At 33.2% G+C, this 15088-nt stretch overlaps 1 protein-coding gene across 3 annotated transcripts; it reads left to right on the forward strand.

Moving 5' to 3' along the window:
• Positions 1 to 3683: 3683 nt before the first annotated feature.
• LOC109011992 (probable leucine-rich repeat receptor-like serine/threonine-protein kinase At3g14840) lies at positions 3684 to 14474 on the forward strand. Of its 3 annotated transcripts, XM_018993413.2 has the most exons (24): positions 3692 to 3824; positions 4040 to 4214; positions 5496 to 5567; positions 5685 to 5753; positions 5954 to 6025; positions 6111 to 6182; positions 6325 to 6396; positions 6502 to 6573; positions 6669 to 6740; positions 6834 to 6905; positions 6995 to 7066; positions 7642 to 7713; positions 8423 to 8488; positions 9462 to 9527; positions 9614 to 9649; positions 9782 to 9822; positions 11017 to 11396; positions 11504 to 11699; positions 12197 to 12346; positions 12490 to 12608; positions 12727 to 12937; positions 13064 to 13301; positions 13540 to 13690; positions 13799 to 14474. In XM_018993413.2, exons 1-24 carry the CDS (start codon positions 3734 to 3736, stop codon positions 14192 to 14194), a joined length of 3033 nt encoding a protein of 1010 aa, XP_018848958.2. In that variant the 5' UTR covers positions 3692 to 3733; the 3' UTR covers positions 14195 to 14474. The 3 variants fall into 3 exon arrangements, with proteins under 3 accessions (XP_018848978.2, XP_018848958.2, XP_035542110.1); XM_018993433.2 differs by lacking the exons at positions 13540 to 13690; positions 13799 to 14474 and having other exon boundaries at positions 3684 to 3824; positions 12727 to 12891; positions 13064 to 13221; XM_035686217.1 differs by lacking the exons at positions 3692 to 3824; positions 4040 to 4214; positions 5496 to 5567; positions 5685 to 5753 and having other exon boundaries at positions 6152 to 6182.
• The last annotated feature ends 614 nt before the right edge of the window (positions 14475 to 15088 follow it).

Below are 15088 nucleotides of genomic sequence, written 5' to 3' on the forward strand. Positions count from 1 at the left end.
TCACGGTTTCACAGATCAATGACGATGATTCAGAGATAAATTAGGACTCGTTTTATTACACAGTTATGATAACATGAGATTAAATATTTTATTGAAAATTAAATAAAATATTATTATAATATTATTTTTATTTTAAAATTTTAAATTTTAAAAATTAAATTATTTATTATATTTTATATAAAAATTTAAAAATATTTTAATAATTATATAAAATAAAATGAGATGAAATAAAATGAAATAATTTAATTTTATAAAATCAGCTATTAAGCTCGTGATCAAAACAGTATTCGACAAAGGGAACACCTAGGACTTCAAATATCTCTGAGCTCTGTAGATTTTCAGAATGAGTAATATTAAAAAAAAGTTATTATAGCAGTATATATTTTATACTCTTTATATAATTACTTCTAATTAATTATTTTTAATATTCAAAAATATATGATCTACATAATATTACATTATATATATAAAATAAATATTTTTAATAATAATTTTTATCTATATTTATTCTTTCAGAATATGGAAACTTTCTCCAGCAGCTGGCCGGGTGACCCATGCGACTCAGCAGTCACCTCTACATCTCTAATCAATTCGAGTTGACTCTCTTAATCCGTACCTAATCGAATCTTTGCATCATTCGCATGGATTACTGGTTCCTTCAAACCTTATTATATCCCTACCTAACCCGATCGTTGCATCTTGATTGGTAAGATGAGAAAAAATAAAAATAAAAAAATAAAGAACTAAACCTGATTTAAAAAACCATGTGCGTAGGAAAACAAAGTAGAGCTGTCGCCAGCAAGATGTGGCGTGACATTCCGCGCTAGCTACTTGACTTTACTGTAGCCGACAGTTTAGGATTAACTCATCAACAATGACTTAATTGTTGCCTAAGTGAGAGATTAGAGAGATTAAAATTTTGGACAAAGCATCGAGAATGTGTATCGAATAGTATTTTATATTTTTTTAAATATTAGAAAAGTACAGAAAAAATATATATAAAATATTATTCAGTACACATTATCTCTATACCCTTTCCGATCAGTGGGAGTAGCAGACTGCAGGCCGATCCTTAGTTTTTTCTATTTTCTAAAGAATATTTATAAATATATGTCATTTTTTACAATATATTACGTAATTATATTTTAAAATAAATGATAGTTTAGTAAAATCTTTTATAAAAGTGAAATTTTAAAAATATTTTACTACTCATCATCCTTATACATTTATATACATAACATTTATTTTTATTTTTTTATTTTATTCTTCTTAAATTAATTAAATTTTTCTATTTATTATCCACATACAATATATTTAATAAAAGAAAACAAAATACGATGTATAGTATCTAAAAGTGATGAATAAATTTTTTCTTTAAAAAATCATACTCAAACGTTTACTACTCTTTTCAAGAAATCCCGTAATCCATATGCGTCAATCTATCATTTAATAATTATTAAATCGAGTGAAATAATGCATAGGAATTAGTCAGTCATGTATAAACCCCGATTACTGCAATACCGATACATATATTGCAACGTCGTATTTCGCAAGTTTTTTGCCTTGCTCCAATAATTCAAGTATTTTAAAATGAACCTACAAAAAATATGAGAGAAAACAATTAGGAGAGAGTAGCCTTAGGGTCGAGGGGTCTTCAATACCAAAATTAGTAAAATTTTTTAAAAATTTGTAAATAAGTGAAAGTGTATGGATCAGGGAGATTTTCTTGTACTTAGAACTTGCTATTTATATAATGGGTAGGGAGAGGTGCCAATCGTGTTTGTCTCCACGGAGTTCATGCCTCTCTACTGTTTCTGCTGTCAGAATCATATGCGACGTGACTTTGTGATAACACCATATATGTGGCGTGTAGCTCGGTAGTGACGCGATTAATGCAGCGTGATTTCTAGGCCTGGCTTTCATCCCTTGTGAGCCATAGATGTTCTGATATCAATGGATCGAGAGCCTTCTGCATTTTCCATTGTGTCCTGTGCAAGTTCCCAAGTTTAAAACGCTATCGTGCAATGTTAGGCTGACCTATCCTATTAGTTATTTGACTCATTTCCCTGGTAGACACATTGCTCCCACTATGGTCCTAGTGACCCTTGGGTCGAGTATTGAGCCAAGGCCTAGTGGGTTTTGTGAAGTAGGAAAATCCTCTTACATATATGATGTTAAATTTCAATTATTTAAAAAGAAGACCTACAACTACAAAGAAATTTTACAAAATAAATTTATAAATTGATACAGTTTCATATAATACGTAATCGATATACTTTACAACAAAAGCACCTTCCAATCTAACATACTATAACATGTCACGTCAATTTATAGATTTACTTTTTATGAAATTTCTTTGTAGTTAAAGAATTTCTCTTATCTAAAATACTTGAAGGTTTGAACCAATGGGAAGAAAAAAGTAATTATTTCAATTATATTATAACAAAATATTGATAAAATCCAGGTGGACTGGTACTGATTCTCTATCTCTCTCTATATATATATTTATATAAGGAAAATGATATTATGTTTCTTGAGTTTATCTTCTCAATTTGACTGTTTACGTATTTTATTTTATTTTTTAATTTATTGAGTTAATGGTTAAAAAAGTTATTATTTGTGTATTTATGTTTTTTTTAAATGTTTAAACATGTTAAAAAAATGTTTGAAAAAAGTGTTTTATAAAATTATCTCTCATTTAACACACTATTAATGTGAAATGTATTGTAAAAAATATGTGTATAAATCATTTTCCTTTTAATATATATGTGCGCGCGCGAGGGAGGTTATTTATTATATATAGTACTTCAAATATTCCATATACATAGCTTTTGAAATTATCTAATTACTTGCGCCCGTTGGTTAATTACGATTAGCTTTATTTAAAATTTGATCTAGTTAATTAATATATATATAGTCCAAAGTTGGATGCAATATTTTTCAAGTTTAATTAGTACAAAATATAGTATTTAATTAATTAATTAAATTTTATAAGATTAATTTTTTCTCACTCAGGTTTTTAATTTATAAACCCCTAATTCTTAATTTATAACTTTGCCATTATTGGGAGTGCTATCATGCATGTAATTATTGAATTTGGTACGTAGGTGATGTCAAGCATATTATAATAATGTTTGATATATATATATATATATTTTGGGGGGTTGGTGTACATGGCATTTTTCATAGAATATATACACAAATTGTAAGAGAGATTGTGGAACTCTTCAAAAATCATTTATAGACAATATATGTCATTGTATCTGCCACCTTCATCGCTTCTAATAGAGATTCCACCGTCTCCAGCAGTGATTTTGACGTTCATTTTTTTGTAAATATATTTATATCTTTCTATAAGACGACGTCCTATCGTAAAATAGAAGTAGAGATTAAGAAATTAGTCTCAAATAAATCTATTTATCACTTTATACTATTTTCTATTACTTTTTGAAACGATTATTAAGAATCTCACCTACTCTTCGTATATCATTTTTCTAATTTAATGAAATTAACTTGCTTATTGAAAAAAAAATACTAGCTAGTTGACTTTCATCGTGCGTCCTTCTCGAGGTCTACTCTCTCTATCTCTCTCGTCGAAATTCAAACTTATTCCTTTGTTCCTCGCTAGTACTTCCACGACTCCATCCCACATCCAAACTCCAGTCATCTCCCTGTCTCTCTCTCTCTCTCTCTCTCTCACTTTCTCTCTCGTTGTACTGAGAAAATCGTGAAGATGCTTCTTCTCCGACTTCTTCTTGCTTCAACTGTCACCTTTTGCTTTTCAACTTTTGCTTACGGAGCCTCTCTACTAGCTGGCGACGAAGGTATAAATATATATATATATATATATATATATACCTGTATGTACAAACACTGACATATTATGAAATAGATATGCAAGATTTTTAAGTTTTTTTTTTAAAATTTATTGGAATAAATCGTACTAGCCTTTTGTTTTTGCTATGGATCAGTACCACCATAGATAGCTTTGAGGAGGGGATCTTAATTAATAAATGGGTTAATTTGTAAATGTTTACAGTGCAAGCTTTACGTGACATAGCGAAGACGATGGGTAAGAAGGACTGGGATTTCAGTGTAGATCCATGTAGTGGACAATCTGGATGGACTACTCCCTACCCAGTAAAAGGATTGGAGAATGCTGTCACCTGCGACTGCACCTTCTTCAATGGCACTGAGTGCCATGTTATCAGCATGTATGTCTCTCTCTCTCTCTCTCTCTCTCTCTCTCTCTCTCTCGCTCGATCATTTCAGCTTGTCAGCTTGTTTAGTAAATTAATAGATCAGGAAGAAAGATCAGGAGAATGAGTTCCGCAAATCTCAAACCCAATTAAGGATCGTAACAATATGCTGGACATGAATTGAGAGGAAACTCGACGCTATATATCCTTTTTGCTTTCGAGTGATCAAACTGACAAACAGCTTTTTTCTACCGATCGTCATCCAAATAGCCTTTTTTTCTTCATGCTAACGTAGATATCATGAGTTGCTTATTGCTTTGCTTAAAGAAGATTACATGACTGTTATGACTTTGTAAAGATCTATTCAAGAGTTCTATGCAGAACTCAAAAAAGAAAATATGATGGCAAATATTCACGAACAGAACCAAACAGATACAACAAATCCGTAACTCCTTTAAAGATATCAAGGAATCGAGCAATAATGAAAACAGTAATTAAAGAAATAAAGAATAAAAGAAATAAAGATACATCCCAAGTTATTTACGTGGTTCGATCTTAATGATTTACGTCTACGGTAGGAATGATCTCAGAGCTTTATTGATAATCAATATCCTTCACAGATAAGCTTCAAAATCACATATATATATATATATATATATATATATATATATATATACAAAACTCTCACTTTCTTACAAAAAATTACAGTGATTTTATTCTCCAAGTGAAAACCTTTACAAATCCTAGATTCCCCCTCTCTGTTAATGTTACACCTCATCTATTGTGAACGGCTCCTCTTCAATCGGGAACCACTTGCTTCGAAAGTAGTACTTTTACCTGCAACTCCATTAACGCCCAAGCCCAAACCCAGGCCTTAAACTGAAAGAAGTTTTTTTTTTTTAATCAAAAGAGAAATATTTTAACGATTTACCAAAAAAAACAAAAAAAAAAATATCACAGATGTGAAATCAACGCCAAAAGTTTAAATTAATAAAAAATATATATTTTTATTATTTATTTTATATTTTAACACTCTCTTCACGTATAAATCAGACTCTTTCTCAATAAGTAATTCAATATATGAGATGTTTAATTAAATAAAATAGAGTATAGAGTCAAAAATTTAAATTAATTAAAACTTTTATTTTAATATTATGTAAAATTATTATTTATTCCAAAAATTTAAACTATAAATTTGTATTATATATTTTATATCTTACCAATACATAAAATGTATTTACTTTTATTTCTGATAATAAATCTAAAAGTTGGTCGCACTTTGTAATGGAAGTACAGAGTTCTGAAAGCACAGAATCTACCAGGCAAACTCCCACCAGATTTGGGCAGGTTTCCTTACCTCCAAGAGATGTAAGTACTCCTCCTGTACTTGTAACAGCTATATGTTCCATGTACTTGTCTTTAGTTTCCTTCTTCAACTAACTTAACCGTGGAACTCGTTTGTCTCTGATCTCCCTTTCCTATCAGTGACCTCACCCGCAACTACCTTAACGGTTCAATCCCTCCGGAATGGGGCTCCACGAAGCTGGTCAACATGTACTCTCTCCCTCTCTCACTCTCTCTGTGATGTTCATGCGTGCGTGCCTGTTTGTTATTCATAGGGCCATATGTGTGTCTTTCTGATAATAATATATGTTGTTCGAGGCCTTCTTCGCAGTTCTTTCATGGGATGAGATAAGTGTTCTCCAACTAATTGTTCCATGAAGGATGATTTTAACATGAGGGTCTTATCGCAGTTCCCTTATTGGAAATCGGTTAACGGGTTCCATCCCCGGAGAGCTTGCAAACATCACTACTCTCAAAAGCTTGTGAGTTACGATCACCATTTGTTTGTACTTTTGCAAAGTTCCAAGAGTGCATTAATATCAAGAAGTTATGTTTTATTGTTCTTAGTACGGTCGAGTATAATCAGCTTTCCGGAATTCTTCCTTCAGAGCTTGGAAATATGTCCTCGATAGAAAGACTGTAAGACCATTTTATAAATTCTCTCTCTCGCAACAGTCTTATCTCTCTTATTTCATGCGAGAACTATTTGGATTGGCTTTTCTATTTGAATCCCAATGCTGATAGTTGAATTGGTGTACTTTTTATATTGTCGTTTTTATAGCTTACTCAGCTCGAATTATTTTACTGGGGAGCTGCCTTCTTCATTTGCAAACCTAACGACATTAACAGACTTGTAAGCTTCTAATTATTTGTGTCCCTATTGGGTTTTTCATATTCCGAAATATGGTTAATTGGTAATTTTTTACATTCCTGATTTTCCTCATTCAACGTAATGCAGTCGGATCAGTGACAATCAATTTTCAGGAAAGATACCCAATTACATCCAAAACTGGACAAATCTCGATAAACTGTGAGACCTTTGTTTTTTTTTTTTTTTGAGGATTTGGTTATTTAATTATGAATATTAAGCTTTATTACTCATACATCAAAATTTGGCAATAACAGAGTGATTCAGGCTAGTGGTTTGAACGGGCCAATTCCTACAGGCATTGCTGTTTTGGGAGAGTTGACTGACTTGTCAGTATGGATATTTTATTTCATAGCTACAAATCATACATAGATGGAGTTGCATTTGAATCACTTTATTCTTCTTTGAACTTTGATATGCAGGAGAATTAGTGACTTGAATGGATCTGAAGCAGCGTTTCCACTACTAAATGATTTAACAAAGTTGAAAAAACTGTGAGTTAATAATTCAGTGACATGGTTTTCTAAAGTAATGGGATCCTTATGGCTACCCAGTCTTATATACCTATTTAATTCTGTTGCAGGATATTGAGGAGTTGCAATATTGTTGGACAACTACCTATATTTCTCGGGACTATGACAAGTTTGAAAACCTTGTAAGTATACTTGTACTTTTTCCACTGTTTCCTGTTTGCTGATATTACAAAAATCTTCTCTTTGATACTAACTCATGGATCATTCAGCATTCTTGCATGGCTCAGAATCATTTTTTCTTCTTCTTATGTTCATTTATGTGAACTCACTTAGGTGGCATTCTTAAAATGGATTTTCTTTTAATATCTTCGTTCAAGATACTCCCGCCCCATTAGCTTTATTGAGGTTATTATTCTTTAACCAGTTCAAGCACTAAGGGCATTATTTTTTTTCAAATATAGGCTAATATGTCTAATCCAAACAATATTTCCAGGATTTTTTTTATTTATCTTTGTCTCCTTTTGCCAGTTCTTTAAAAATTGAAATTGATTTTAAAAGCTGGAACAGTTCCCATTATTTTTGTATATTTATGAATTACGACTTTGTTTATGACAATAATATTTTGTGAAGACTGTCTTGTCTTGTTTTTTGTTACCAACTTCAAATGTGCTGCTTGTGTCTTTCTGAAAGGAGTTGATTGCAACATCTATTAGGGTTCTATTTGTTTCTAATTCATTTAACTAAAATTTCCCTGCAGAGATCTCAGCTTCAACAAACTAAGTGGAGCAATTCCAGACAGACTTTCCGGTCTACAAAAAACTGATTATATGTAAGCATTGCAGAGGGCAATTTATGTACAGCTGTCATCCAATAACTGACATCACCTAATTAGGGGATGAGAAGGGGCCATTAGAATAGCCTGATAAATTAGGCAATCTCTCCAGTCAAATTTCCAATTTGATTACCTGGGAAAATCCTTGTGGCATTAAATTTATGCTCATGATGAACTATGGGCCTAAAGTAGGATTATCTGTGACCAATCAGACAATATATGGACAGGGAGAAATACCTGAACGGTTAATAGACCAAATCAAGACTTTAGTTACGTGGGTTCTTTAGGAAGTTTTAAGTATCCACATTGGACATGACCTGCAATTGATAACACGTCTCCTCCTAAAAACATACCCTGTATTGTGTCTGCTAAAGGCTAAAGGAAAACATTCTCCTTCCATGAGATACAAATCATAGGTTTCCTTCACTTAAATAGAATGTTTACACCCATATAAGGACTTCTCAAATTGGTCATAGACCTTTCTTTTATCAAAGGATAATGTAACTAATACCACCTCTACTTTCTGGTGGCATTGATGCCATTTCATGTAATTTATCATTCTGAGTAAGCAATGATTTAGAACATGTGTCATGTATAAATAAACGTGTTCAAGGACTTGCATCATCAGGGGCAAGTTTACCTGATGAGCTCTGTAATGCATTAAACTCCGCAATGATACTGAGTTGTTAATACTGATTCTGTCTAGATATTTGACCGGCAACTTGCTAACTGGAGCAGTGCCTCTTTGGATGCTGAATAAAGGAGACCAGATGTAAGCTTCTCTGCTAAATTCTATATATATTTTTTATTTGCTTACCAAAAATGTCAATGGTCTTTTATCCTAATCATTAGATGGAACTAAAATAATTGTAGTACTTATTTCCTTTCCATGTCAACTCTCTTTCAAAGCTTTTTTTTGCCTTTCTAACTTGGTCGCTATGTTAACTGTATCTATGCATGATCTCTGGAATTAAATAGTTAATTGAATGCTTTGATAGCACTTCTTTAATATTGACTTGATCTGAATGTCAATATATACAAAAAAAACATGATACAAAGAATGCTGATAATAACTGGAGAAGTGACATGGCAAAACTATATGCATCTTTTAGGCTGTAATTTACAAAGACCTTAAGAGACTTTATTAATCTTTTTTTTTAATTAAAAAAAGAGGGACCGAAAGCTTATCAAAACAAGACAACTAAATCAAATGCATTGCCTATAAGTTCCGATTGAATATCCAAGGATTTCTACTCCTCAAAGTCCCCCAAATGTTTCTAAGTCTTCTTTACTTCCTGCGGCTTTTCCTAAAACAATTTAAAAGTGGTATCCCGCCTTGAAAAATGGGAACAATGAAAAGGCATTTCATTGAGACTAAGTCCCTTGTAATTATAGTCCAATTATTAATTTCTATTCAAAACTCATTTGTCTTTATTACTATTTTTCACATCAAATGTTTCAGTATTTGTTTATGGGATTGTTAGGTACATTTTTGTGACGATGAAGATGATGATCATTGTAGGCAGTATTTGCTTGCCTTTATAATTGATAAGAACCTTATCACCTCATGAGTGTTGGAATGAGCTTGTAATTTTTCTGATTAAATTCAATTGAATCTTATCACCTCATTTCTTGGACTATATAGAATGAAGAATAAGAAAGATTGAAATTAGTATTATAACCTCTTCCAAGTATACAATCCCATTATGGAAGATGAGGAACTAAATTGCTTCTTTTATGTGCAGTGATCTTTCATATAACAACTTTACAGTTGAAACATCTGGGCAACCAGAATGTCAAAAACGCAGTGTGTAAGACTTCATCTCATAATGTTTTGTATGTGCATACGCACTTGGTCATGCTTGCTAAACTTTTATTTTGGTCTTGTTTTCCACAGGAACTTGTTTGCTAGCTCTTCAATGAGGAATACTTCGTAAGTATCAATTCCACCAATCAAAAACATGCTTCTTAAATTTTTCTAATACTAACTTTCTTATGATATGTAAACACAATCCAGTTTTGTTGTTATAATGCTAACTTGTTCTGGATCCCTATTTTCCATCAGTGGCGTTGTTTCATGTTTGAGAAGCATTCGTTGTCCAAAAAGTAAGTTGAAATGTCATATACTTCCTCAGGACTGTTAAATATTCATTATCACTTTGGGTCAGTAGTGTACCGACACTCTTAAAAAGGCCTGTTGTTTCTAATGAAAATGAAATTATTTTTAGTAAGTAGAAAAGTCATATATTTCCTCAAGCCAAAAAAAAAAATTCAAAATTGAAAATTTATGGGGAAAAAAAATGAAAGATCAGATCTTCAAATTTTGTCTGAAATTGTACTGCTGTGAATGAGTCAATGAATCAAAACCACAATGGCTGAGGGTGCACCTTTCTAGATCTTCTTTCCTTTATATTTTCTATTTTTTTATTGGAAGTCTTCTTTGCTACAAGGGTAAGAATGTTGCTATCAATTGTGTTATATCAGCTGGAAAGGAACTTGTCTTAATCATGCCAGGTTTCTTGTCTTGCTTCTGGTCTTAGTGAACAAGGAACTTGTTTTAAAAGATCCTACTTCCACTTTTAAGCTGTAGTCTTCTCCTCTGCTACACAGTTTTTCAGTTCTTAGATGTTGTGAAAGCTGAGATGCATTATTATAGAATGCAATTTTACAATGACTAAAAAAAATTGCTATGACTAAGCACTAGTTGTTTGTACAGTGGGAAAAATGAGGCTTATAATCCAGTCTAGTTTTTCTATACTGTTTTCATTCACCAATTTCTCCTTACTATTTTTACTCAAATTACGATTCTGATGCATCAAGCCTGAACTAATGATACTTGGCATCCAAGATGCCAATGGCCTCCTACTAGTTATCTGGCTAGATCCAACATCGTCATAAGTGCATGTAAGAGGGACAGTTTATAGAAAACTATACTAGCTATTGATCGGCGGGCCACAGAATATTCTTGCATTCTACCTCGAGATATTTTTCCTGACCAATTGCTAAGCTGCTTTGAATGAGAAACCCCCTTTCGTAGATAACATCCATACCCGCATCACATATTCTTGATAGTCTTAGTCAGAATGTGAAATTTTTATTTTGTGAAGGAGCAGTGTCAATAACTGATGTTTCATTTGCCTGGATTTTGTACCAACTCATGTTTACCTCACCTCACTCCCCTCTGAATGAAAAGTACTGAATAGGTTTTCTTCTTTTTTCCTTCCCCTCTTTGTTATGAATATTAGATCTGTTTTGTCTATCTGTCCAGGTGTGGTTAATCTGTTGTTGCTTTTGTCTCAGATCTATACAATCTTCATATAAACTGTGGCGGAAAAGAAGTAACTTTAGATGGAAGTGCTACATATAACGATGATACAAATGATGTTGGATCTTCGAGTTTCTTCCAGAGTTCACACAATTGGGCATTTAGCAGCACTGGTGACTTCCTGGACGATGACCGCCCCACGAAGACTTATATCTGGAAAAATTCATCCAGGCTCTCAATGAACAATCCAGAACTGTACATGGATGCGCGCCTTTCTCCTCTCTCTCTTACGTATTATGCCTTTTGTTTGGGAAGCGGAAACTACACTGTCAACCTCCATTTTGCGGAGATAATGTTCACTGACGATAAAACATATAGCAGCTTGGGAAGACGTATATTCGATGTTTACATTCAGGTAGTTGTTACAATATACTTCCATCTTCATTAACAGGTTTTCTGCTATTGATCTTGTTGCTGCCATTCAATGGTTGTTAAACGAGAAAAGGGATTTGAATATTGCAGGGAAAACGGGTGCTGAAGGATTTCGATATTGTAAAAGTGGCAGGGGGGATTGGTAAAGCGGTTAAGCAAAATTTTACTGCTGTCGTGACTGGTAATACCATAGAGATCCGTTTCTACTGGGCGGGGAAGGGGACAACTGGTATCCCGTACAGAGGAGTCTATGGTCCTCTTATTTCTGCTATTGCTGTGGATCCTGGTAGGTTTTATGTTCTATGAGCTCTTTTACTCTCTTTTTATGGTTTGAAAGTGCACCATTCTCCTACTTGCTCATGTGTCTAAGCATTTAACATTACTTCTGTTTCTCTGGATACTTTTAAGTTTTAAGGCTGCATGATGCTTATTTATATTTCATACCGTTTTTAAAATATTTAATTTTTTTTGGCAATAGATGGATGTATTTGCCTTCTTGTCTGTACGACTTGAAGAAACAGTCGACTATCATGTTGATGAATAAGGAATTTCTTTGTAGAATGATATATGCCATCCTTAAATGCATATTCATAATGAAATGGATTTCATTTTTTTATGTTTTTCCTCATAAATTTTCCGTGTTTGGAAAAAATCAGAATAGTAAATTCCAAATTAAGTTATGTTAAAAAAAATTCATGTTCCTTTAACTTTTGAAACTGTCAATTGCCTTGATAGTGATCTAAAACTAGAACTCACATACTGTTTTTCTTTTTTTGATCATAGACTTTATACCCCCACCCGAAGATGAAAGTGGTGGTATATCTATAGGTGTGGTGGTCGGAATTGTCGCTGCTGGAGCCTTTGTTATATTGTTGATTCTGGCCATCCTCTGGTGGAAAGGCTGTCTAAGTCAGAAAAATACTATGGAGCAAGGTATTTTCAAGGCAATCAGTATCATTATTATAAATCTCAATTAATTCAGTTTGCGTTAAAATATTTCTCAAAGTTCTAGGAATGACAAGAATTTTTCAAATTTCTTCGATGCACTTGCTTCTCTGACTTGGTATCTTCCTCAGATTTAAGGGGTTTGGACCTGCAAACTGGTAAATTCACCTTAAGGCAAATCAAAGCGGCCACAAACAACTTTGATGCTGCGAATAAAATTGGGGAAGGTGGTTTTGGTCCTGTTTACAAGGTGTTTGTGGAATAAATATTTTGTTTTGATTGATTGGATTGAACTATTCCTATTGTAGCTCTTCTTTCTGAGGCGCCATTGTTCAAACATGAGAAAAAGTCGTGTTTCCCAAATGCAGGGCCTTCTAGCAGATGGCACTGTGATTGCGGTCAAACAGCTTTCTGCCAAATCAAAGCAAGGAAATCGTGAGTTTGTGAATGAGATAGGCATGATTTCTGCTTTACAACACCCTCATCTTGTTAAGCTCTATGGATGTTGCATCGAAGGAAATCAATTATTGCTGGTATATGAGTACATGGAAAATAACAGCCTTGCTCGTGCTTTATTTGGTAAAATTTTATCTTCTTGCACTTAATTGCTTTTTTTATCTGTGTAATAACATGCATTCATGGTAGCATGCATGTATAGTGTATTGACAATCATTAACCATTTTTTCTTAATTTGATTGATTGAAGGGCCAGAAGAATATCGGTTGCAATTGGATTGGCCAATAAGACGTAGGATTTGTGTTGGCATAGCAAGGGGTTTGGCCTATCTCCATGAAGAATCAAGATTGAAGATTGTCCATCGGGACATCAAGGCTACCAATGTCTTGCTTGATAAAGATCTCAACCCTAAGATATCTGACTTTGGTTTAGCCAAGCTTGATGATGAGGATAATACCCATATAAGCACCCGAGTTGCTGGAACCTAGTGAGCTACCGCTTATTAATTAGATGTCTCCATGTTCCTAGTGAATTTGGTTTTCCCCTTATTTTCATGTGATAACAATAGTTTCCCATAAATAGGGAAGAAAAATAAAATTGAAAGTAGAGTGCAGGGTTTGAAAGTTCCAATTTTTCCAAAAATTTCCAATTTGAAAAGTTTCATTGCTTGAATTATCTTATGGTTTTGCTTGATTACTCAACAATATTTGTTTGTGATTATGCAGTGGATATATGGCACCCGAATACGCAATGCGAGGTTATTTAACTGACAAAGCAGATGTCTACAGTTTTGGAATTGTTGCCTTGGAAATTGTTAGTGGGAGGAGCAACTCTCGTTACCGTCCAAAGGAGGAATGCCTCAATCTTCTTGATTGGGTAACTCATTTGAATTTCTTTATTTCCTGCATATCTCCTGTTCTTGCTTCTGTTAATTTTTATTATCTTTTCAGATTTCACACCTTACACCCAGCTTCCTGTTTGCAGGCACTTATTTTAAAAGAGAAAGGAAGTTTGATGCATTTGGTTGATCCAAAGTTAGGCTCAGACTATAAGAAGGAAGAGGTTGTGAACATGATCAACGTGGCTCTCCTATGCGCAAATGTTTCTGCAGCAGTAAGGCCTTCCATGTCCACTGTGGTAAGCATGCTTGAAGGCAGTGCTGTTGTTCCGGAGTTATCTTCAGATTCAAGTGTCACAAATGATGAAATGAAAGCGAAGGCAATGTGGGATCATTTTCAACACAGCAAAGAACTGAAAGGGGGAGATAGCCAGACACAAAGCATGTCAATAGATGGACCATTTACAGCTTCATCTACATCTGCTGCTGATCTATATCCAATCAATATGGATTCTGATTACTTGGAGAAAAGAAGAGCCTAGAGAAATTGGTGAGCTCTCTCAACTTGGTCGTCTCTTCAATGAATCTCAATGCTGCAATGGTTTCTTTGTATATTTTCCATTTTCATTTGAGAATTTCTCTCGGATTATAATTGTGAAAGAAAAGGCATGATAACAGAAGTTTTCTGTGGCATGAAAAGTGTTAATTGTTTTTTATTTATTTTTAACATGAAAAGACTATCAACTGTCAAGCTTTGCTGATTTGCGTGTATATTTGTGTTCGGATATCCGGAAATAATTTATTTGTAAAACATTTCATATTGATGTGTTTTTCCCATTTAATGCATTCTGATTTTATTTTGTATATTTTTTGTCAGTCAACGTAATCAAAAGACATATCTGCCCCTTTTTGTTCACCTGTCCTTCGCCTTTTACCAGCCAAATAAAGAACAATTTTGGGTTTTAACGACGGCACATACATATGCGTGTTATATAGTATGATTTAAAATAGAAAAATGATATTTACAATCGTGGATAGTGTAAATGTCGCGTAATTTCTTTAAAGTAAATGAGTAAATACGAAACTTACATGAAAAAAAAATTAATTTTTTAATATTGAATTCTATTCTTTTTCAAAACGATTTTACAGCACTTGCGCATTCCATGACTGTATGTAGCATTATTCTATATTTTTTACGTAGGTCTGTATTTATTCATTTTTTTCGAAGAAATTATGCAACAATATTCCATTCCGCAACTAAAAATATTATTTCTCTTCTCGTACATAAAATAGTAATCATGAGGTAGTGCTTATGATTGGTGGTCTATGTGCATGTATCCACACCAATACCTTGAGAAATTAATGTTGTACCTAATAATTTTTCTAGTATTATCCATATAATAGGGGTCTACATGAATTGTTGGAACCGGCTAGGA

The sequence above is a fragment of the Juglans regia genome, chromosome 2 (assembly GCF_001411555.2).
Source record: "Juglans regia cultivar Chandler chromosome 2, Walnut 2.0, whole genome shotgun sequence".
Lineage (NCBI taxonomy): Eukaryota > Viridiplantae > Streptophyta > Magnoliopsida > Fagales > Juglandaceae > Juglans > Juglans regia.